Source organism: Portunus trituberculatus, chromosome 17, assembly GCF_017591435.1.
Source record: "Portunus trituberculatus isolate SZX2019 chromosome 17, ASM1759143v1, whole genome shotgun sequence".
Lineage (NCBI taxonomy): Eukaryota > Metazoa > Arthropoda > Malacostraca > Decapoda > Portunidae > Portunus > Portunus trituberculatus.
In genome coordinates, this window is record NC_059271.1 from 5,153,947 (window position 1) to 5,173,933 (window position 19,987).

At 39.2% G+C, this 19,987-nt stretch overlaps 1 protein-coding gene across 2 annotated transcripts in view; it reads right to left on the reverse strand.

Moving 5' to 3' along the window:
• LOC123504822 (alkaline phosphatase-like) overlaps window positions 1-15,466 on the reverse strand; it is a 309,841-nt gene extending 294,375 nt beyond the window's left edge. For both annotated transcript variants that reach the window (XM_045255666.1, XM_045255665.1), the window contains exon 1: window positions 13,736-15,466. In XM_045255666.1, coding sequence (XP_045111601.1) covers window positions 13,736-13,877 — 142 coding nt within the window. In that variant the 5' untranslated portion in view covers window positions 13,878-15,466. The remainder of the gene's footprint in view (window positions 1-13,735) is intronic.
• Between the last annotated feature and the right edge of the window lie 4,521 nt (window positions 15,467-19,987).

Below are 19,987 nucleotides of genomic sequence, written 5' to 3' on the forward strand. Positions count from 1 at the left end.
TATATATATATATATATATATATATATATATATATATATATATATATATATATATATATATATATATATATATATATATATATATATATATATATATATATATATATATATATATATATATATATATATATATATATATCTTCTGGGCTCACATGCTTGTGACTGTTTTACTCAGCACAAGCTATAAATCCGTCACGAGGACAGAGCGGTGTCCTCGGTGCAACACTTCATACGTGTAAATGCTACAGAGAAAAGCTAATTCAGCACGATTGTCTGTGTGCTTCTCTCATTACACACTTCACATTAAAAGTAAGTAAATAGTTAAATGAATTAACAAAACTCATCAAAAGCCGGACATTTTGCTCGCATCAACATTAGTTAAATATTATGACGCAGTGTTTACGTGTTTATTTATGTATATATCTAATAATTATTTAATGAATTTGTTTTTGACGACACGTGTGGTAGGTAGGTGAAACAGTGAGTGGTGACTGCTGAAGGCTTCACTGCCCACCTGTGGAGCTTCCTTTCCACTTCTATTCTTACGACAACACATGGAAGTAATATTTGGTGTTTTATCTGCCACCACAGTGCAATGTAGCGTAACAAGTGGAGGGCGGCGGCTGTCATGTGGCAGTGAAGGGAGGTTCAGTGGGTGGCGAGGAAGGAGTTGCGCCGCCAAGCTGTACGGGAAGAGGCGCCTCTCAACCCTTCACAGGCGGAGCCTCGAGACCCCTAGTGTGAAATGTTAATCTTTTCCAGATTTACTTTTATGCCAGAATATCATTCAATCTTATTAAAATTTCATGCGTTTCACCTCTATTTCTTTGAATATTTCATCATTTTATATGATATCGACACGAAAAGAACATGTGCCAGATGAACTATTGTTTATCACTCTACAAAATAACATAAAAGTCTGGACGAGTACGAAAAAACAAACAAACGTATTCTTAAACATTTTTCATTTATTAATATCTTCACCATGTTAATTCAGTGTAGTCATATAGCTGCTGAGCAGACGTCTCCTCATTTTTGGGTCACATTGAGGAGAATGTCTACCGATCTACCTACACGTATAGAATGTGCTACCAATACAGTATGTGTTAGAGGACTGTGAAATGTAACAAGACTCTCTTCTCTATTCGAACAAGATACTACTACAATAAACGCGAGTAATTAATAACGTGTAAATGAATATAGTGTATTTGATAAACAGCCTCTGCGGTGCCACTCCTGCCCCGCAGTGTCTGCATGGATACTGGTCCCGCGATGGGACCGAGCACACCAATGAAACTTCCGGGGTGTGTTGACGTGAGTGTCCTGTGTATCATTACGTCTCCTAGACGAAACTAACGTGCTAATTCCAATTACTATAACGAACAGCAAGTACATTGCAATTGTGATTTGAAGCAATACTACTACTATTCGTGTTGCCACTAAAATTACTGATACGGATATTGGTATCATTACTACTACTGGTACTACTAATGATATTAATGGTGATGTTATTGTTGCTGCTGCTACTACTACAACAGCTACCACACACTCCAGACCAGTACTATCTTTTAAGGTCAGTAATCTCCGTTGGTAAAAATAAAATAAATAAATAAATAAAAGAAGGAAAAAGAAAAAGAAAAAAAGATCATGTAACCCTTAAAGGAATGTGCAATGTTTTCTGACATGATTATAATTACTAATTTTGTCATTATCATTATTATTATTATTATTATTATTATTATTATTATTATTATTATCATTGTTATTATCAATATTACTATTATTATTATTATCATTGTTATTATTATTATTATTTATTATTATTATCATTATTATTATCATTATTATTATTAATATTATTCCAAATTATTATCATTATTATTATTACTGTTAATTAGTAGTAGCAGTAGTAGTAGTAGTAGTAGTAGTAGTAGTAGTAGTAGTAGTAGTAGTAGTAGTAGTAGTAGTAGTAGTAGTAGGCTATCATTGTTATCGTATCATCATGATCATCATTATTATAAATAACATATCTATCAATGACCATTACTGTCATCGGCACACACATGCACTCGCACATTGCCATCATCACGCCTTGTGCCTGGCCGCACTGATGCCTCCTCGCCGCATACAGTCGCGGTAGGCCAAGCCGGGGAGACTCCCTGAGCTCCCGCCAAGATGAGTTCAGACGCGGAGATAAATTATTGTTGGCAGACGGCTGGACGTCGCTTGCCTCTCCTCCACCTTCATAACACCCTGCGGTTACCTCCTGCTGAGCCCCTGACGACCCACATCACTCCAGGCCTGGGAGTTTGCGAGTTACCTGGCCCTACTGTCGGTATGATAAATTTATGGACAGCGACAAAAATCCTCGCTTTTATTAATGTCACAGGTCAGATGGAAGTAAATCCGTCCTCTCTTCTTTCGTGTAAAAAGTATTGCAATATTTCTCTCAATTACAAAAAGTTTTCTCAAAATACACATATATATATATATATATATATATATATATATATATATATATATATATATATATATATATATATATATATATATATATATATATATATATATATATTTTTTTTCAACTTCCTTTTTTTATCTATCTTTATTATTTCATTTTTTATTTACTTATTATTATTTCTTTACATAAACCAACTGCGATGTGTGGGGACAGAGTCTCATGATAAGGGGGCTGAGAGTCAGCTGTAGAAGACAGGAGAGGGAGGAACGCCGTGCTTCCTCCTCCCTGCCACCCACCCACCTCCATTGCCTCTTTGACTCGCCGCCTCCATCATTGCCTCCCTCTTGCATCACTCCCATCCTTTTGACCCCTACCACAGCCTCCCCTCGGCCCTCCTTCCCGCACTCTTGCCTCACCTCTACCCTTTTATTTCTTTTTCCTCTCCGGTCTGGTCTTCTCCCTCTCCTCCCACGATATTTCCTTGAGCCACATGACCTCCATACTCCCTTTCCTTTCTCTCTCTCTCTCTCTCTCTCTCTCTCTCTCTCTCTCTCTCTCTCTCTCTCTCTCTCTCTCTCTCTCTCTCTCTCTCTATCTATCTATCTATCTATCTATCTATCTATCTGAACTTTAATCTTGATCAAATAACCAAGAAACTCACTAAGTCAGGCAGATGTGAAATCAAGAAATACGATCAATATATAAAATGGTGGGCAATATAATAATTTCTATCAATCAGCAGCTCAATCGATCCATCACTCATTTAATTCGTGCTTGACACAGCGCTCATTCACTTGACGCGGAGAACTGGGAGAGGGAAGGAAGGGAAGCCGCGACAAAGCGACATTTGGGCGTCTCGCTTCCATTTATCTCCGTCTGTCCACTCTCTCACGATTTAATTCTCCTCAAAATGCTCCTCCACGTGTTCCATTTCCCGGGGATATAACGCAGTGAACGCAACTCCATCTCGTGACTCCATCTGCTTCCCAAGACACAGCATCCCGTGGCTGCCAGTTCACTCAAGTTCCCAAGATGTATGAGTATCTCGAATTCAGATGTTGAGCAACTTTTCCACCACAGACGATTTAGTGTACAAGTTCTTCCCTGCACAAAGCGATTAACGGATAAGCCTAGACTTAAGTGAAGAAGTAATCACCCAGGAAAGCTGAAGCAGAAGGTGGACGTTTCTTCTGAGGGTGACTTTGTGCACAGCTTGTTATGGAGATGCTGTCCTGCCTAAAGTTTAAACCGTCAGGGACAACAAAGCGGCTCAGGACGGTGGCATTACTGGCTGTTAGCGGCCACGCGGACACATCACGGGGGAGCTGCCACCTGCTGGGCTTCTGCTGGTGGCTGGAGGGGAAGGTGCCAGCAGGGAGGGAGTTAAGAGAGAGGGGAATGTGGTGGGAAGACAGCGGGGTGATGGTAGAACGGAAACGAATGAAAAAAAAAAAGTGGAGAAATGAGAGACAGCTGTGGAGAGAGAGAGAGAGAGAGAGAGAGAGAGAGAGAGAGAGAGAGAGAGAGAGAGAGAGAGAGAGAGAGAGAGAGAGAGAGAGAGAGAGAGAGAAGGGGGAAAGAAAGGGGAGTAAGTGATATAAAATTAGTTCGCAAGGACGGGAGAGAGAAGAAATGGTGGTTGATAAGACAAAGAGGAAAGTAAAGGTGTCAGTGAGGAATGGAGAGGAAGAGATGGCAAGAAAAGAGGGAGAGAGAGGGAAGGAGGAAGGTCGGAGCAACAGGAAGTAAAAAAGAGATAAGGAATGGGAGAACAAGAAAGGGCAGTCAGGTGAAAAACGCGGGGAAGAAGAGAAAGGCAGCGAGAACGCAACAAGGGAAGAGAAGGTGGTAAGTAGGGAAGGATGGAAGACAAGGGAAGGAGACAGGTCATTCATCACTGCTGAAATGGCGAGAAAAATGTCCTTCAGGCTACTTATTTCTGTGCTAAACTGTGTGGGATACACGTAAATATGGAAGCTAAAGGAACCACTTCGTTGTAAGGACGTGGTCTGTCCCAAGCTTTGTAACGTTAGCTGAGTCTTCCATTCGTTGGATTAGGAGTGTGCGTTGGTGATTCTGGAAATGCTTGCCTTGCATTGGTTGAGGTTATTGAGCTCCTGTAAACTTTCCTCGTACATCCATTAGCAAATAAATATTTCGTGGAATCTAATTGAACTAGCTGGCAGTACCTAGTTATTTATTTACTTGTTGATCGCGGTTCAGCATCCCCTGAAGAATTTATTGGCTTCAACATGACTAAATTCAATACATATAATGAACAATTTAATTAATTTCTTTAAGGTTACGTTTTCATGGAAAAATCAATAATTTCCTTCTCCAATGGTGTTTCCCGTGACTCACCAAGTAGAAAGTGTTCTTTCATCGTCGCTTTGCGGTGGTCTTTTTTTTTTTTTTCCTCTTGATCTTAATAACAACTTCTGTGCTGCAAAAGCCATGTTATTGCTTGAATAAAAGAGATTGAAATTTAGAAATGAACATTTACGTTATCATCACCCAGTCATTCAATATTGTGAACAATACTCACTCGAATTAATCAAATACCAACAGCCACGAGTCCTACGAGCTTCTTCTTTCTTTTCTCTTATGGAGAAAACAACATATTGAAAAGCTTTGTTTTGAAAAGTAAATAAACGTGTGTGTTTCTATATCTCTCAATGACTTCTATGCTACACGCAAATAAAAACCCTTGACTTGACATTGAGGCCTCAAGATCACTTCAGTGGTGCCTCATAACTCTGGGAAGGAATCTGGTACCCAAGGCATCATTCAGGTCTTTTCAGGCTATCTGGCCATGTTCACTGTGTATTGTGCACACCACAAAATGAGGAATAAAGGCGAAACGAAGAATCGTCAAAATATTTTTAATAATTACTCATGAATAACTCCAGGCCTGCCTTCATTGTAATTTATGACCAATGAAGATGGCTTATAATAGAACAAGTATTTTCAACTGCTGACTGCATCTACTAATATTACAGTCACCACCACCACTACCGCCGCACCGTTGTATCATACCCACCACCACGATCCCTGTCATACTATTTATCTTAGCACATAACGACTTGACGTTCATATTCAACCTTATGAAAAAAAGGAAAAAGATAATTTAACACACACGCATACACACCAGGAGACGAACGACGTAACATCGTTTGTGTGTGTGTGTGTGTGTGTGTGTGTGTGTGTGTGTGTGTGTGTGTGTGTGTGTGTGTGTGTGTGTGTGTGTGTGTGTGTGTGTGTGTGTGTGTGTGTGAGTGAGTGAGTGAGTGAGTGAGTGTGTGTGTGTGTGTGTGTGTGTGTGTGTGTGTGTGTGTGTGTGTGTGTGTGTGTGTGTGAGTGAGTGAGTGTGTTTGTGAGTGAGTGAGTGAGGAATGTGTTTGTGAGTGAGTGAGTGAGTGAATGTGTGTGTGTGTGTGTGTGTGTGTGTGTGTGTGTGTGTGTGTGTGTGTGTGTGTGTGTGTGAGTGAGTGAGTGAGTGAGTGAGTGAGTGAGTGAGTGTGTGTGTGTGTGTGTGTGTGTGTGTGTGTGTGTGTGTGTGTGAGTGAGTGAGTGAGTGAGTGAGTGTGTGTGTGTGTGTGTGTGTGTGTGTGTGTGTGTGTGTGTGTGTGTGTGTGTGTGTGTGTGTGAGTGAGTGAGTGAGTGAGTGAGTGAGTGAGTGAGTGAGTGAGTGAGTGAGTGAGTGAGTGAGTGTGTACGCCCACGTTTATCTTTATTTTTCACTGTTTTTAACTTATTTTTTCCAAACATTATATCAATTTGATCACCAGTTTACAAATATATCCTTTCAATTTCCTCAGTTTTTTGTCGGCGTCCTTCACACAGTTACCATAGCAGGATATCAACAAAGATAAGCTGCAAGAAGCCAGTAGACTCACACTGGGACTCCCTGTATAGAAACATGACTACCCACATCAAACTATCATCTCTTCTTGTAAATCTATCCATTATTTTTCTTAACCTTACTTTTGTCTCTGCACTAACAACGTGATTTCCAAGTCTATTCCGGTTACCAACTCCTGAATTTGAGGGAGTGTCTTTCAATCTCTTTTTCAAATCTATTTTACAAAGCTTGAAATCAGTACTTTTTTTGTACTCTCTGAAGTGTAAGTTATACCTCATATTAGCCTGGTATATATGTTTGTATGATGCTTACGTATTAGTTTTTCATACCCCCCAAAAAAATAAACAAATAAGAATAAAAGATTCATGTAAAAGTCGTTTTTATCTTACATCTTCATAAAACAAGACCTTTATATTCAATTCTCGACATCTTCCAGTTTTCTTCAGATTTTTAGAACAAGGAATTGTCTGCACTGAATTCCGTTTTGCACGTTTGGGTAAATTTAAATAATTCATCCATGTCTTCTTGAAGTTCACAGCAGGATTCTTCATTCTGGACACGACTCCGTATTTCTACATCTTTAAATACGTTTTTGTAATTCCAGATTTTAATATTATTAGTCTTGGTATTGACGTCTGTGTGTGGGGAGAGAGAGAGAGAGAGAGAGAGAGAGAGAGAGAGAGAGAGAGAGAGAGAGAGAGAAATCGACAGGTAAGCACAAACAAACAAATAAACAAACACTCCACGCGGTACTTACTTTGTTTGCTTACACAATGTTAAGCTGCAAAGTTTTATCTGTCTATTTATCTGTCGCGCGTGTTTCTTTGGGCGGATTCGTGCCGCTCAAAGACAATAATGCCGATAGAAGTAATACTGGCAGGAACGAGAACAACATAAAATGGATTCCGCATATTATTAGTCTGTGTTCAATTTATACATTCTTTTCTCATTCTCATGTCCCCAGCTGCTTCAACGAGTTTATTTTCATCGTTGTGTGGCTCCATGTCTCTGGTTCATGCTACTGGTTGCCTGATATATTTTTATAGTTCCTCTATATACTTTTCTATTTCCATACTCTGCTCTTCTGTCTGCCTGTGTGTGTGTGTGTGTGTGTGTGTGTGTGTGTGTGTGTGTGTGTGTGTGTGTGTGTGTGTGTGTGTGTGTGTGTGTGTGTGTGTGTGGTTTATTCTGTCTCTCTCGTTCTCTCTCTTTCAAAAAGCGAGGGATGCAATGGTCCGTGCTCGCTGCTGCGCCACACAAAGGATTCTAACCATCGCCACAATATTGAATCCCTTCCAAGCCTTCACTGCTTGAAATGACACAGTGGAATATTCTTCAAGCTTGCCATTACCTCTTCCAAAGTTCAATTAGTGTTCCAGCAAACATGGACTGAAAAAGCTATCACGGCGCTACCTTATAAATCATTGTCAAAGCCCAGAGACGAGGAAGAAAAAAATGTTACACTCCAAAACGAAAACCAAGGTAACAACCAAAATAATACAGAATTTAGAATGAAATCTGTTACACAATTACCCAACACAACATCAAACAGAAGCCCAGCCGGCTGCTGCATGAATGATAAAATAGTACACTGTGGATTTATGAGTTCATTGATCAAATGCAAAATACGTTTTCACGTTTGAACAACACATATAAACATTTACGTGCATATATATATATATATATATATATATATATATATATATATATATATATATATATATATATATATATATATATATATATATATATATATATATATATATATATGCCAAAAAGAGCAGTCATAATCCTGAAGGAACCTTGAGATTTTATGACGGAGTAACTGTTATGCTTTTCATCAAACAAACACCAATTCACCAGGAAAAAATGTAGTATTATTGTAAGATTTTCAGCTTCCAATCCCCTATCCCTCTGTCATGAGGGATGGGAGAAGAGAAAGTAACAGGTGGTGCAATGGAAGGGAGACGAAGGGTTCCCGTATGGTGATAATGCAGCCGCGTGAGCTCCCTCTTCTCCCATCTCCACATTTGTCTGACGCCTCTCACTGGCTCATGAGTCGCCTTACTTGTAAAATGAATAAACAAATAAATACAAATCCTCTGACTGCAGGACCAAAGATATAAAAAAAAATCGTAAGATAAAACCAGGCGTATTTTTATGTCATGGACGGATAACATTTTCAGACACGGTACCCCCCCCTGCCCTGGCCACCTTTTTTTTTTCGTTCATATATATGCAAACATAAACCTTGCTTTACATATAAAGTAAAACATTTCTCTTCAGTGTTATGCAAATCACATGGAGAAAGCAAATAGCGGTAAGTTAGCGCACAGCAATGCATAATTTTCACATTACCCAGCAGTTACAGATAATGATCCCTCTAATATATTAAGAACACTAGATATCCCAGGCCAGCTGCGGAAAAAGTTTTTTTTTTTCCAAAGAAGTACGCGTGCAGGACGTACCGGTGGAAGCAGTGGCACCAACACTTACTCGTCTGGTTCTATTTTAGCTGAACAGTAAAAAACAAACCTACCTTTTTTCATATCTTTGTAGGTATTTCGTTGTGGTGTTTGAAATATTGAAAACAAATCAAGTTTCCCTCCGGACAGGCTGAAGAGAGTTTTCAGACGAGTAGTGTGACTCATTTGACTATAACAGAGCAACACGGCAGAAAACATGCAGTAAGGAATATATACCTGGAGTTACTACAAAGGATCTTAAACCCTTCAGTACTAGGACACATTTTTACTAAGAGATTTGTGTACGATTATATCATTTTCTTGCCATTAGGAAGATCAATAGAGGTCAGAAGATTAAAGGCTGCAATCTTCACTATTTTAATCCCTACATAAATTTCTGAAGCTGCATAAAGTCACCAAATAGTAAGCAGAAATATGGAAACGTGTTATGGTACTGAAGGCGTTAAGTAAAAATTAATTTCCTCGATGAAACAAGACTCCATCTCTGTGTTAACCAACAGTCAATAAAAGATGTACGAGGAGCAAACCTGGCGCAGAGGCGTTCCATCTAAAAATAATAGAAAAGGAAGGAACAGTAGTAGTTTGTCAGTTGATACACGGTACTCAGCATGGGCAAGGACACCCTCAGGGGAGTGTATACAAGCCAGACAACTACTGAAACGTGACACTTTCCCATCCTTCCCCACAACTCCCCTCCCCGCTCCCCGCTCCTCTCTCTCTCTCTCTCTCTCTCTCTCTCTCTCTCTCTCTCTCTCTCTCTTGCCACTGTGCGTCACCCATTCCCAGTGTGCTGCAATGAATGACGTTATTCCAGAGTCTTTTAACACACTGATGAGGCTGTGGCGGGTTAACCTTAATGGGTTTTAACTAAAACCACAACTGAGAGAGAGAGAGAGAGAGAGAGAGAGAGAGAGAGAGAGAGAGAGAGAGAGAGAGAGAGAGAGAGAGAGAGAGAGAGAGAGAGAGAGAGAGAGAGAGAGAGAGAGAGAGAGAGAGAGAGTGTGTGTGTGTGTGTTTCACTGTTTGATCTGCTGCAGTCTCTGACGAGACAGCCAGACGTTACCCTACGGAACGAGCTCAGAGCTCATTATTTCCGATCTTGGGATAGGCCTGAGACCAGGCACACACCACACACCGGGACAACAAGGTCACAACTCCTCGATTTACATCCCGTACCTACTCACTGCTAGGTGAACAGGGGCTACACGTGAAAGGAGACACACCCAAGTATCTCCACCCGGCCGGGGAATCGAACCCCGGTCCTCTGGCTTGTGAAGTGTGTGTGTGTGTGTGTGTGTGTGTGTGTGTGTGTGTGTGTGTGTGTGTGTGTGTGTGTGTGTGTGTGTGTGTGTGTGTGTGTGTGTGTGTTGGTTTGAAAAAAATAAAACTGATAAATTACACATGCAGACGAACAGTCTCTCTCTCTCTCTCTCTCTCTCTCTCTCTCTCTCTCTCTCTCTCTCTCTCTCTCTCTCTCTCTCTCTCTCTCTCTCTCTCTCTCTCTCTCTCTCTCTCTCTCTCTCTCTCCTGGCATTACTACGGCAGGATTAATGCATTTTTTTTTCTTCACCAGTACAACATGCAATTGTGGACTGTGTCTTTTGTATACATGTACGAGTATGTCAGTCTCTCCGTTCTCTTCACTACTCTCTCTCTCTCTCTCTCTCTCTCTCTCTCTCTCTCTCTCTCTCTCTCGTCTTGGTCATTCATTTCTTGGCTGGACATCTTAAATTCCTGAATCGTGTGAACTCTTTCGCTATCACGTACACTTTGTTTTCACAGCTATACTCAGTTTCTCTCTCTCTCTCTCTCTCTCTCTCTCTCTCTCTCTCTCTCTCTCTCTCTCTCTCTCTCTCTCTCTCTCTCTCTCTCACACACACACACACACACACACACTACGCAATGCCTTCCTTTCATCGTTATAATGTGTGAGGGCAATACGTCTCCCATACATGTGGTAGAGGGAAGCATAATTGAGGAAGGAGGGAGTAGGTGATAGAATGCGCGCCTTGTTTCGAGGTGTTTTCGTCTTCGCTCGTCCTTACTACTCTTGTTTTGTAATATTTGTAGTTTATCACAACCAATCTTGTGATGCTCTACAGGTTTGGTAAGATTTGTTTTTATTTTTGTTTATTTTTTCTCCTTTGTGTTTGTTGTGATGTTACTGTAAAAAAAAAACCCGTGGAATTTGAAGAATATGTTGGGTGACGATTACAACATATTAATTTTGAATATTTACTTCAAAAGACGCCGTTGGCACTTACTGAAGATAAAAAAAAAAAGCATACAAGATTGATTATTTTAAAATTTTCTCAAGATTTTTTACAAGTTTACTGACAAATAACCCGCTTTAGATGATCATAAAAAAAAAAGCTTGAAAATGTAAGAAAAAAAAAATGGATACACAAATAATCCCATAAAACAGTGACACAGCTGAGAGAATTTCAATATGCTGACAAAATGTTCCGAAACTTTTTTCTCTTCTTTTTTTCTTTCTTAGTATTTATGACAGCGCGTCCATCAGTCTTTGTGATAGACAGCAAAAAATTCCCACGTTCAAGGAATAATTTTGTAAAGCTTATGAACAAATACACATCGCGAAAACTTCTATGAGTGCGAAATATCTAATAAAGGATTAAATGAATAAATGAATAAAGAAACAAAGAAAGAAATCAGTGAATAAATAAATAAATAAATAAATAAATATATATATATATATATATATATATATATATATATATATATATATATATATATATATATATATATATATATATACTTTATAAATGCCGTAGAACAATCATACAATAAAATAACAAAACATTTACTAAGAAATTACTCCCTCTGCACATCCATTCTGCACGCTGTCCGTAACAGGTATTAAAAAGGGATGAAATACCTATAAATAAAACATTTAGAACGATAGCTTCGTAATGCCTTTTACCTTGATTTCAACATCGCTACATACCATGTTCACTAGAGTGACTGATTCATATCTGATGAGAAAAAAGTGACTTGCTCTATTCCAGTTATCGTTCAAGCTTCATTGTTTGAAAATATGTAATGGAATATATAATTGTTGAAATAGCAAGGTACTTTGCTCTTTAAGATTCTTCAAAAAAATTTTCCGGTTGATTTTTAACAATAAAGAGCTTATAGCGCTAACCACTTGAATTGGTAGTCACCACGCTGCCTTTGAAACCGGACAGCACCAAGACCACAGAGCGAACACAGCTGGCCCTCCGCCTCAGCTGGTTCATAATAGCTGGAGCGCCGCAGCTGGCTCATGGATCAGAACTCGGCCACACTGAGGCGCGTCCCTCACACCCACTGCTCCAAGGCGGCGTGTTGCGGCGGGCAATTACACACAGCGTCCTGGATACACCGAGTTTGCTTTATGTGATGCTCTGAATGTGTATCTGCTCCAAGAAGTCTCGTCACGTACGGCTGTTTCTTATTCACCATAATTTGCACCATTCACGCGCACTGAAAAAATTAGCAAGTTTTCTTCAAGATATAAATTGATTTAGACTAAAATCCACATTGCTTCTTAGCCTGCTTAAGTGAAACCGCTGCACCAACAGCCCTTTAATTAATACATTATGAACAAACGCCTGTCTTATCTATTTATTTGTTATTTTTCTTGGCGGCACTACGAGGAGACTTTAACCTGCATGATCATAAGGTTAAAAAGCTGAATAAGTGTGTGATGGCGATAAATTACTGTCATTAATGCCATTTGCTCAATATATGATTTTAATGGTCCCTCTGGCCTCCCTTTCTGAATCGTGACAATGAAGAGAGATGAACAATTTGTACCAAGGTCTTCACTCACCTTATAGCATGCGTTCATATAACTACAAATAACAGGCATAAAACAATTCGTTGGTAAATGTCACATGTATACACTGTTACAGATAAAGAGAAGGATTAGCACACACTACGTAGACGTCAAAGGCAAATCATAATGGAAGGAAGAAAAATTAGGACAATTGGCAGCGCAAACCTTCCTTTCACTGACGGGATGTCTTTTTCTCTCACTGAGGGACTGACTGACGGAATACCAAATTTCCTTAAGCCACGTGAGCAGCTCGCCCAATGAATTTTTTCTCTTATGGAACTCACAACACACTGAGATAACGATGCACGACAACTTCGATGTTGCATGTATACAGTCTGTCAGACAAAAGATGATATAAGTAACATACACCAACTATTTACATGTGCATATATATATATATATATATATATATATATATATATATATATATATATATATATATATATATATATATATATATATATATATATATATATATATTTATTTATTTATTTATTTATTTATTTATTTATTTATTTATTTATTTATGTGTGTGTGTGTGTGTGTGTGTGTGTGTGTGTGTGTGTGTGTGTGTGTGTGTGTGTGTGTGTGTGTGTTTGTATGCGTGTGTGTGTGTGTGTGTGTGTGTGTGTGTGTGTGTGTGTGTGTGTGTGTGTGTGTGTGTGTGTGTGTGTGTGTGTGTGTGTGTGTGTATTTTGAGGACGTGTGAGAAACGTGAAAAAATAAATATGATATATATATATATATATATATATATATATATATATATATATATATATATATATATATATATATATATATATATATATAGAGAGAGAGAGAGAGAGAGAGAGAGAGAGAGAGAGAGAGAGAGAGAGAGAGAGAGATACATGTGTGTGTGTGTGTGTGTGTGTGTGTGTGTGTGTGTGTGTGTGTGTGTGTGTGTGTGTGTGTGTGTGTGTGTGTGTGTTATCTAAGGACATGTGAAAAATTTACAAAAGCAGTATTAAAGACGATGGTTTGGTCGGCCCTGCACAAGTAACACAAGTAACCTTGAGATTATTGATGACACAAGCTTAGCACAAACACTTAATGAAGTAACTCACCCTCGATCCTGGCCGTGGCGGGGGCGTGCGGCAAGCACAACAGTGTGACTAACAGCACTGCTGTTGTCATCTTGCCGGTCATACCCAAGGTCCCCGTTCCTTCTCCTGGCCACCACACGGCTTCACGGCTAGCGCCTTTCATTTGTTATGTGGGTGTGCGGCAGAGGAAGAACACGACAGGAGGGAATAGGGCCGAGTGTAACCAGCGTAGCTCTGATTATTAGATGAGATGGGGGTCACAGACCGAGAGTGTTCACTCCCTGCAGCTCTGATGATTTACTGCTTGCGAAGAAATCTTTGGCATGGGTTTCTGGACAGCATACAGTGAGATGTAACTCTTTCCAAATGAAATTGTCTTTAATTATACATCTTTTGTATAACATAAGCTTCCACTAGTAATTTCACCACTCTCCAAATTCACATAACAGGCGAAAGCACGAGAATCACTCGCTCCGAAATAAACTTCCCAGTATATACATTCAAACGTGAATATCCTTCCCTCCACACAGACGCTCTGGCCGCTATTAGGCACAGTGATAAACGACCGCCGTAAATTGAGAACACACCGATAAAAGGCCCAGCTTGAAAAAGACGGGTTATAATTTTCTGAAAGTTAGCGAGTAAAACTGGAGAATCTAATTTCTGGAAAACTTTAGGCGACCGTTCTCATGGATCCCCAAATCTCCCTGCAACTCCACCAGACTAGTTCAGATTTCAGAAATTACACCACTTGGAAGGAGGCAAACGGTCCCGGCGGCTTTGCACTGTGGTGGAAGAGGAGGACGTGGAGGACTGTCTGAGGAAAGGATCTCTCGTTTCTAGTTCCAGAGTTTGAGGTTCTCTTCCCTTTTGAATGGGACGCGGTGATGAGATTTCGTGGGGAAAAAAATCTGACCCTTAATGCCACTGATCTAAAGCTTATCCCCACCACCTGGGTCTTTTTTTAACCATCACCAGCACAGGCACTCTGCTTGCCTATTGTTTTTTGTTGAACATATGTTTTCTTCTTGTGAATTTGTTCACACCATGGTAATCGTTAGAATGTAATGATCACTCGAGTGTATTTCTTATTCAATCAGCTTATATTCATTGCTCCTTTTCCACTTACATGTTAACAAGTTTTCTTGCTGATCCTAAATACTTCTGCTTGAAGAAACACAAAACACCCATCTTCAGGCAGCACACAAACCGTGGTCATCACACCTAGACCGTCATGTACGTCACCAAATGATGCTGCCTCTCTGACCACACTCGCTGCAAGGTTCACAGGTGTGTCACAATTGAACGAACTGAATGTCTTTTTATCTTTCCTGAATAACTAAATCAGTTATTCACACATCTTTCTTATATAAACCAAAAGCAGTTTTTATAGCTGTCATTAAAGCAAACCAGCTGACATGTCAAGCAGACGAGGCGCTTGTGCTCTCAGCTTTGTCCAGGCGCTTTGGGAGACGGACGGTAGTCATTCACTGCCTTGTACACAACAAACACTACTGCTTCTGTTGAACACAAGTTTGATTTTTCTATTAATAAGAAACCTACAATGCTTTCTGGGGATTCGTTTTCAAAACAGGGAGTACTTAGCTCTGAAGAGAGAAGTGGTGTATCTAGAAAAGCTGTGAAGTGAAGCAGTCGCAGTGCGATCCAAGAGAAAGCCAGAGAGCGGACAAGAGCGGCGGCGTCACACACTACTCCACTCGCGGCGGCTCGCGGCACACTGAGCGGGCGCAAGTTATGAACCTGGTAGAGTGGAGGAGGCGGCGGCCGGGCCGTAATCAACTAGGTGGGCGGGACACGTGAGGGAGGAAACAGACGCTTTATGGGTGACGCTCACTTGATTCAAGCGACGAGAAGATTCACATGGCATCAGCCTCTTCATTCCTTTCACTTGTGCTGCGGCGAAAGTCGAACCCAGCCATGTACTCAGGATTTTCATTTCAATGGAGATCATAAATATTTAAATTAGCCAGCCTTTATTTGCCGTTGCTGTGCACACCACCTAACGTTATAGAATAAAGTATTAAACCGTAAAACTTCTTTACATAATACTCTAGAGAAAGTTGTCCATATAATGTACGCCTGAAGCCTCATCTGAACAGCGAGTTCGAGATGATGCCTACAGAACCACGTCAGCATGAGAGGCAATTCATCACTGTCATGCGAAGCGCGAATGGACCTGGCACAAGACGGCCTCACATGGCTTCCGGTTCACTGCCCAATATCGCATCACTAACCAATATGAAAGGGAGCAGTGAGGAGAAGAGCGGGCGGGCGGTGTTGAGCTGGATAAAGGAGGGGCTGAAAGGGGTCGAGGGAAGGGGCGTGTGGTGAGGTATGACTGTTGTGGAGGCAGTATGTTACGGGATAATGATTCGAAACAGTAAAGAGCAGGTTTATAGGGCTTCAGGGAGCAGATGAGTAACACGACCATCAGCTGACTCACGACTTCCTCACTGCCTACCACCGTGCCACAGGCCTGTCTTTCCTCTTCAGAAGTTATTGCAAAACTGCTGTTCCTCCTACTGTAGCTATACGTAAACTTATAAACCTCAATTGTTCCAAATATTTCCGATGGTAATGATGAAGGTGATGATAATGATGATGCGGATGTTGATGATGTTGGTAATTATAGTTGATGTTGATGGTTTTGGTGATTATAACAATAATGTGATTGGTATTAACACCACCCAACAACGACAACAACAGTGGTAAAAACAACAAACACAACCACACTACCACCACCACCACCACCGATAACAACAACAACAACAACAAGAGCAAAAACAGTTGCAAAACCAGAAGCAAAAAAGCTGCAAAATCAGAACAATAGCAACAGCAAAAACAGTAGCAAAATTAGTACAGCAACAACAGCAGAAATAGTACCAAAATCAGTACAATAACCGCAAAAACCACAACAACAAGAATGTCAGCAAAAACAGCACAACAAGAGTAAAAAGAATAGCAAAAACAGCACAGCAGCAAAAGCAGCAGCAAAAATAGCACAACAGCCAAAACAATAGGAAAAACAATAGAACTACAACAGCAACAAAAACAATAGCAAAAACAGTAGCAAAAACAGCACAACAAGAGCAAGTAGCAAAAACAGCAGCATCGCAACAACAACAGCAAAATTGTGCAAAAACAGCACAAAAGCAAAAACAGTAGCACCACAACAACAGCTGCAGCAGCAAGAACAGTAGCACTACAACAACAACAGCAGCAGAAACAGTAACAAAAACGCATCACCACAGTAACAGCAAAAACAGTACCAAACAACAAAACAACAACAACAACAACAACAACTACTACTACTACTACTACTACTACTACTACTACTACTAGAAGTAGTAGTAGTAGTAGTAGTAGTAGTAGTAGTAGTAGTAGTAGTAGTAGTAGTAGTAGTAGTAGCAGTAGTCGCTGTAGTAGTCTAAGGAAAAAAAAGATAGAAAAGGAGATAGGTGGTTCCATATCTGACCAGGGAAAGGGATGAAAAAATGCGAATACTTGTTTATTCATGAATTAGGGAAGTGGAATGAATAAGGGTGAGGAAAAGTAGAATGTCTTGTGAAGCGAGGCACCCGCAGAAGGGAAGGCTGCAGTTAGCAAGATAAAAAGCAAAAAGTAAATAGTGGTAGAAGATAGCAAGATATGTTACATTACTGGGGTGAGAGAGAGGAATGATGACATTCATTTAGAGAAGAGGAGCTGATAAGACGAATTAGTTTTGAATCCACCCTGTCTAGAAGAGCGGTATGAGAGGAACATCTCCCCTCCCACCACCAGAACATGTAAATGATACTTCATACATGGACCGATGAGTCAATAAATCGATAAGATGACTCAGAATTGGTAGCTGTTTTAGCTAGACACGACTTATGAATTTTCCAGTTACGATTTATAGTAAGACAGACCGAGGATGTTCAGTGTAGAAAAGAGAAGCAGTTGTTTATCACTGAAGGAGAGAGGAGAGTTCCCTGGAAGGTTGTGTCAAGTTGATAGGTGAAGGAATTGAGTTTCTGACATTGTTCTGCCACAATGAGATATTTTAGCAAGAATAAGAAGTCTGTCAATCTGTTTCTTCCCTGTAAGATTAAGATTCATGAATGTTTGATCATCTACTGAAATAATACCATACCACATGGCACAGATAAAAAAAAAAGACTACTATTTTCAAAACGATTATTTCTACTACTACTACTACTACTACTACTACTACTACTACTACTACTACTACTACTACTACTACTGCTACTACTATTACTACTACTACCACCATCCATCACTATCGCATTATTATTATTATTATTACTATTCTTCTTATTATTATTCTTATTCTTATTCTTATTCTTATTCTTCTTATTATTATTATTATTGTTATTATTATTATTATTATTATTATTATTATTATTATTATTATTATTATTATTATTATTATTATTATTATCATTATCATTATTACTACTATTAATACTACTATCAGCACTATTGGTGCTACTACTACTGCTGCTACTGCTATTACTACTATTAATACGACAATTACTACTACTACAACTACTACTACTACTACTATTGATATTAACACTAATACTACTACTACAACTACTACTACTATTACTATTAATACTATTACTATAAAATAAATTAGAAATAATAATAATTATTATAATATAATAATAATAATAACAATAATAATAATAATAATAATAATAATAATAATAATAATAATAATAAAAATATTAACAATACTGCTCCATAGCATTGTGCACGTATATATCCGATGCATAACTCCCGTCATCCTCACCCCAGTGGCAGAGAACGATACCAAGGACTTTTAGGAACAGAGTCTGCATCATGATCACCTCCAATTTGTTTCTCTGAGGAAAAATTCGCATCATGTTCCCAAGACGGAAGCAAGACCGAGGACGAGAAGAGGAGAAGAAGAAGAAGAAGAAGAAGAAGAAGAAGAAGAAGAAGAAGAAGAAGAAGAAGAAGAAGAAGAAGAAGAAGAAGAAGAAGAAGATGATGATGATGGTGATGATGACGATGAAGAGGAGGAAAAAAAGAAAGAAAGAAAGAAAAAGAAAAGAAAAGAAAAAAATAGATAGATAGATAGATAGACAAATGGAAATTATTCCATTAGGCGTCGTAACAGCTGAAGTTATGCAGAACCGCTAAGGTTAAGGGGAGAACGCTACATCTCCCACCAGCCAAGTAGGTTTGGCAAGGATAAAATGATAGATAGATAGATAGATAGATAGATAGAGATACGTATAAACAGATATAGATTAGTCTGCACTGTACTTTTCTATATCTTTTCGTCGATGTCCAGTCCTTCGGGAAGTTGACAGACAGTTCACGCAGGGAAGCCACAGAACGTTTGACTTCCGATCTCTTCTGATTTCTCAAAAATTTCTGATTGGGGCAGAGCAGGCTTAGTATTGCTCAATGATTCAAAAGTTCAATTTCATTATCTATCAACTCGACACAACCTTCCAAACAATAATCTCTTTTTCATTAGATGTGAACTGTTCCTCTCTTATACAACGTACCTCCTCGGTCTACCATTTACTTCAAATCTAAATTGGAAACTTCATATCTCATCTCTAGCCAAAAACAGGTTTGAATGAAATTAGGCGTTCTCGGTCATCTCGCAAGTTTTTCTCACCCGCGCCTCCCCACCATTAAAGAAAAAAAATCAATCTGCTGATTTTGTAAAGGGGCCATCTCCGTCCATTTATGACGTATGCTTCACATGTATGATAGTGTTCCTTAAGTTGATGTCAAAAGTTTTCGTCTGATCAACTCCTTCCCTCCAAATGATGGTCTTCAGACTCTTTCTCACTGCCACAATGTTGCATATCTGGATTTTTTTCTATTCATGCTAACGTCTCTTCTGATCTTGGTAGCTGCATGCTTTCCTTGTTCTAGATGCCTCGTTGCACAAATCATTTTTCTTTCTCTCATCCTTATTCTGTCCACCTCTCTAATGCAAGAGTTAATCAGTACTCTCAATCATTCATATTTTCTCTAATAAAATCAGGAACTCCCTACCTGCTTTTGTATTTCATCCTTCCTATGACTTGATCTCTTTCAAGAGGGTGGCTACAAGGCATTTGTCCTTTACTATTTTGACTGCCGCTTTTGACTCCGTATCTTTTCTTGTATTATTATTGTTATTACTATTATGATTGCTATCATTGTTAATATTATCATTATCATTATTATTGCTATTATTATTACAGTTACTATTAT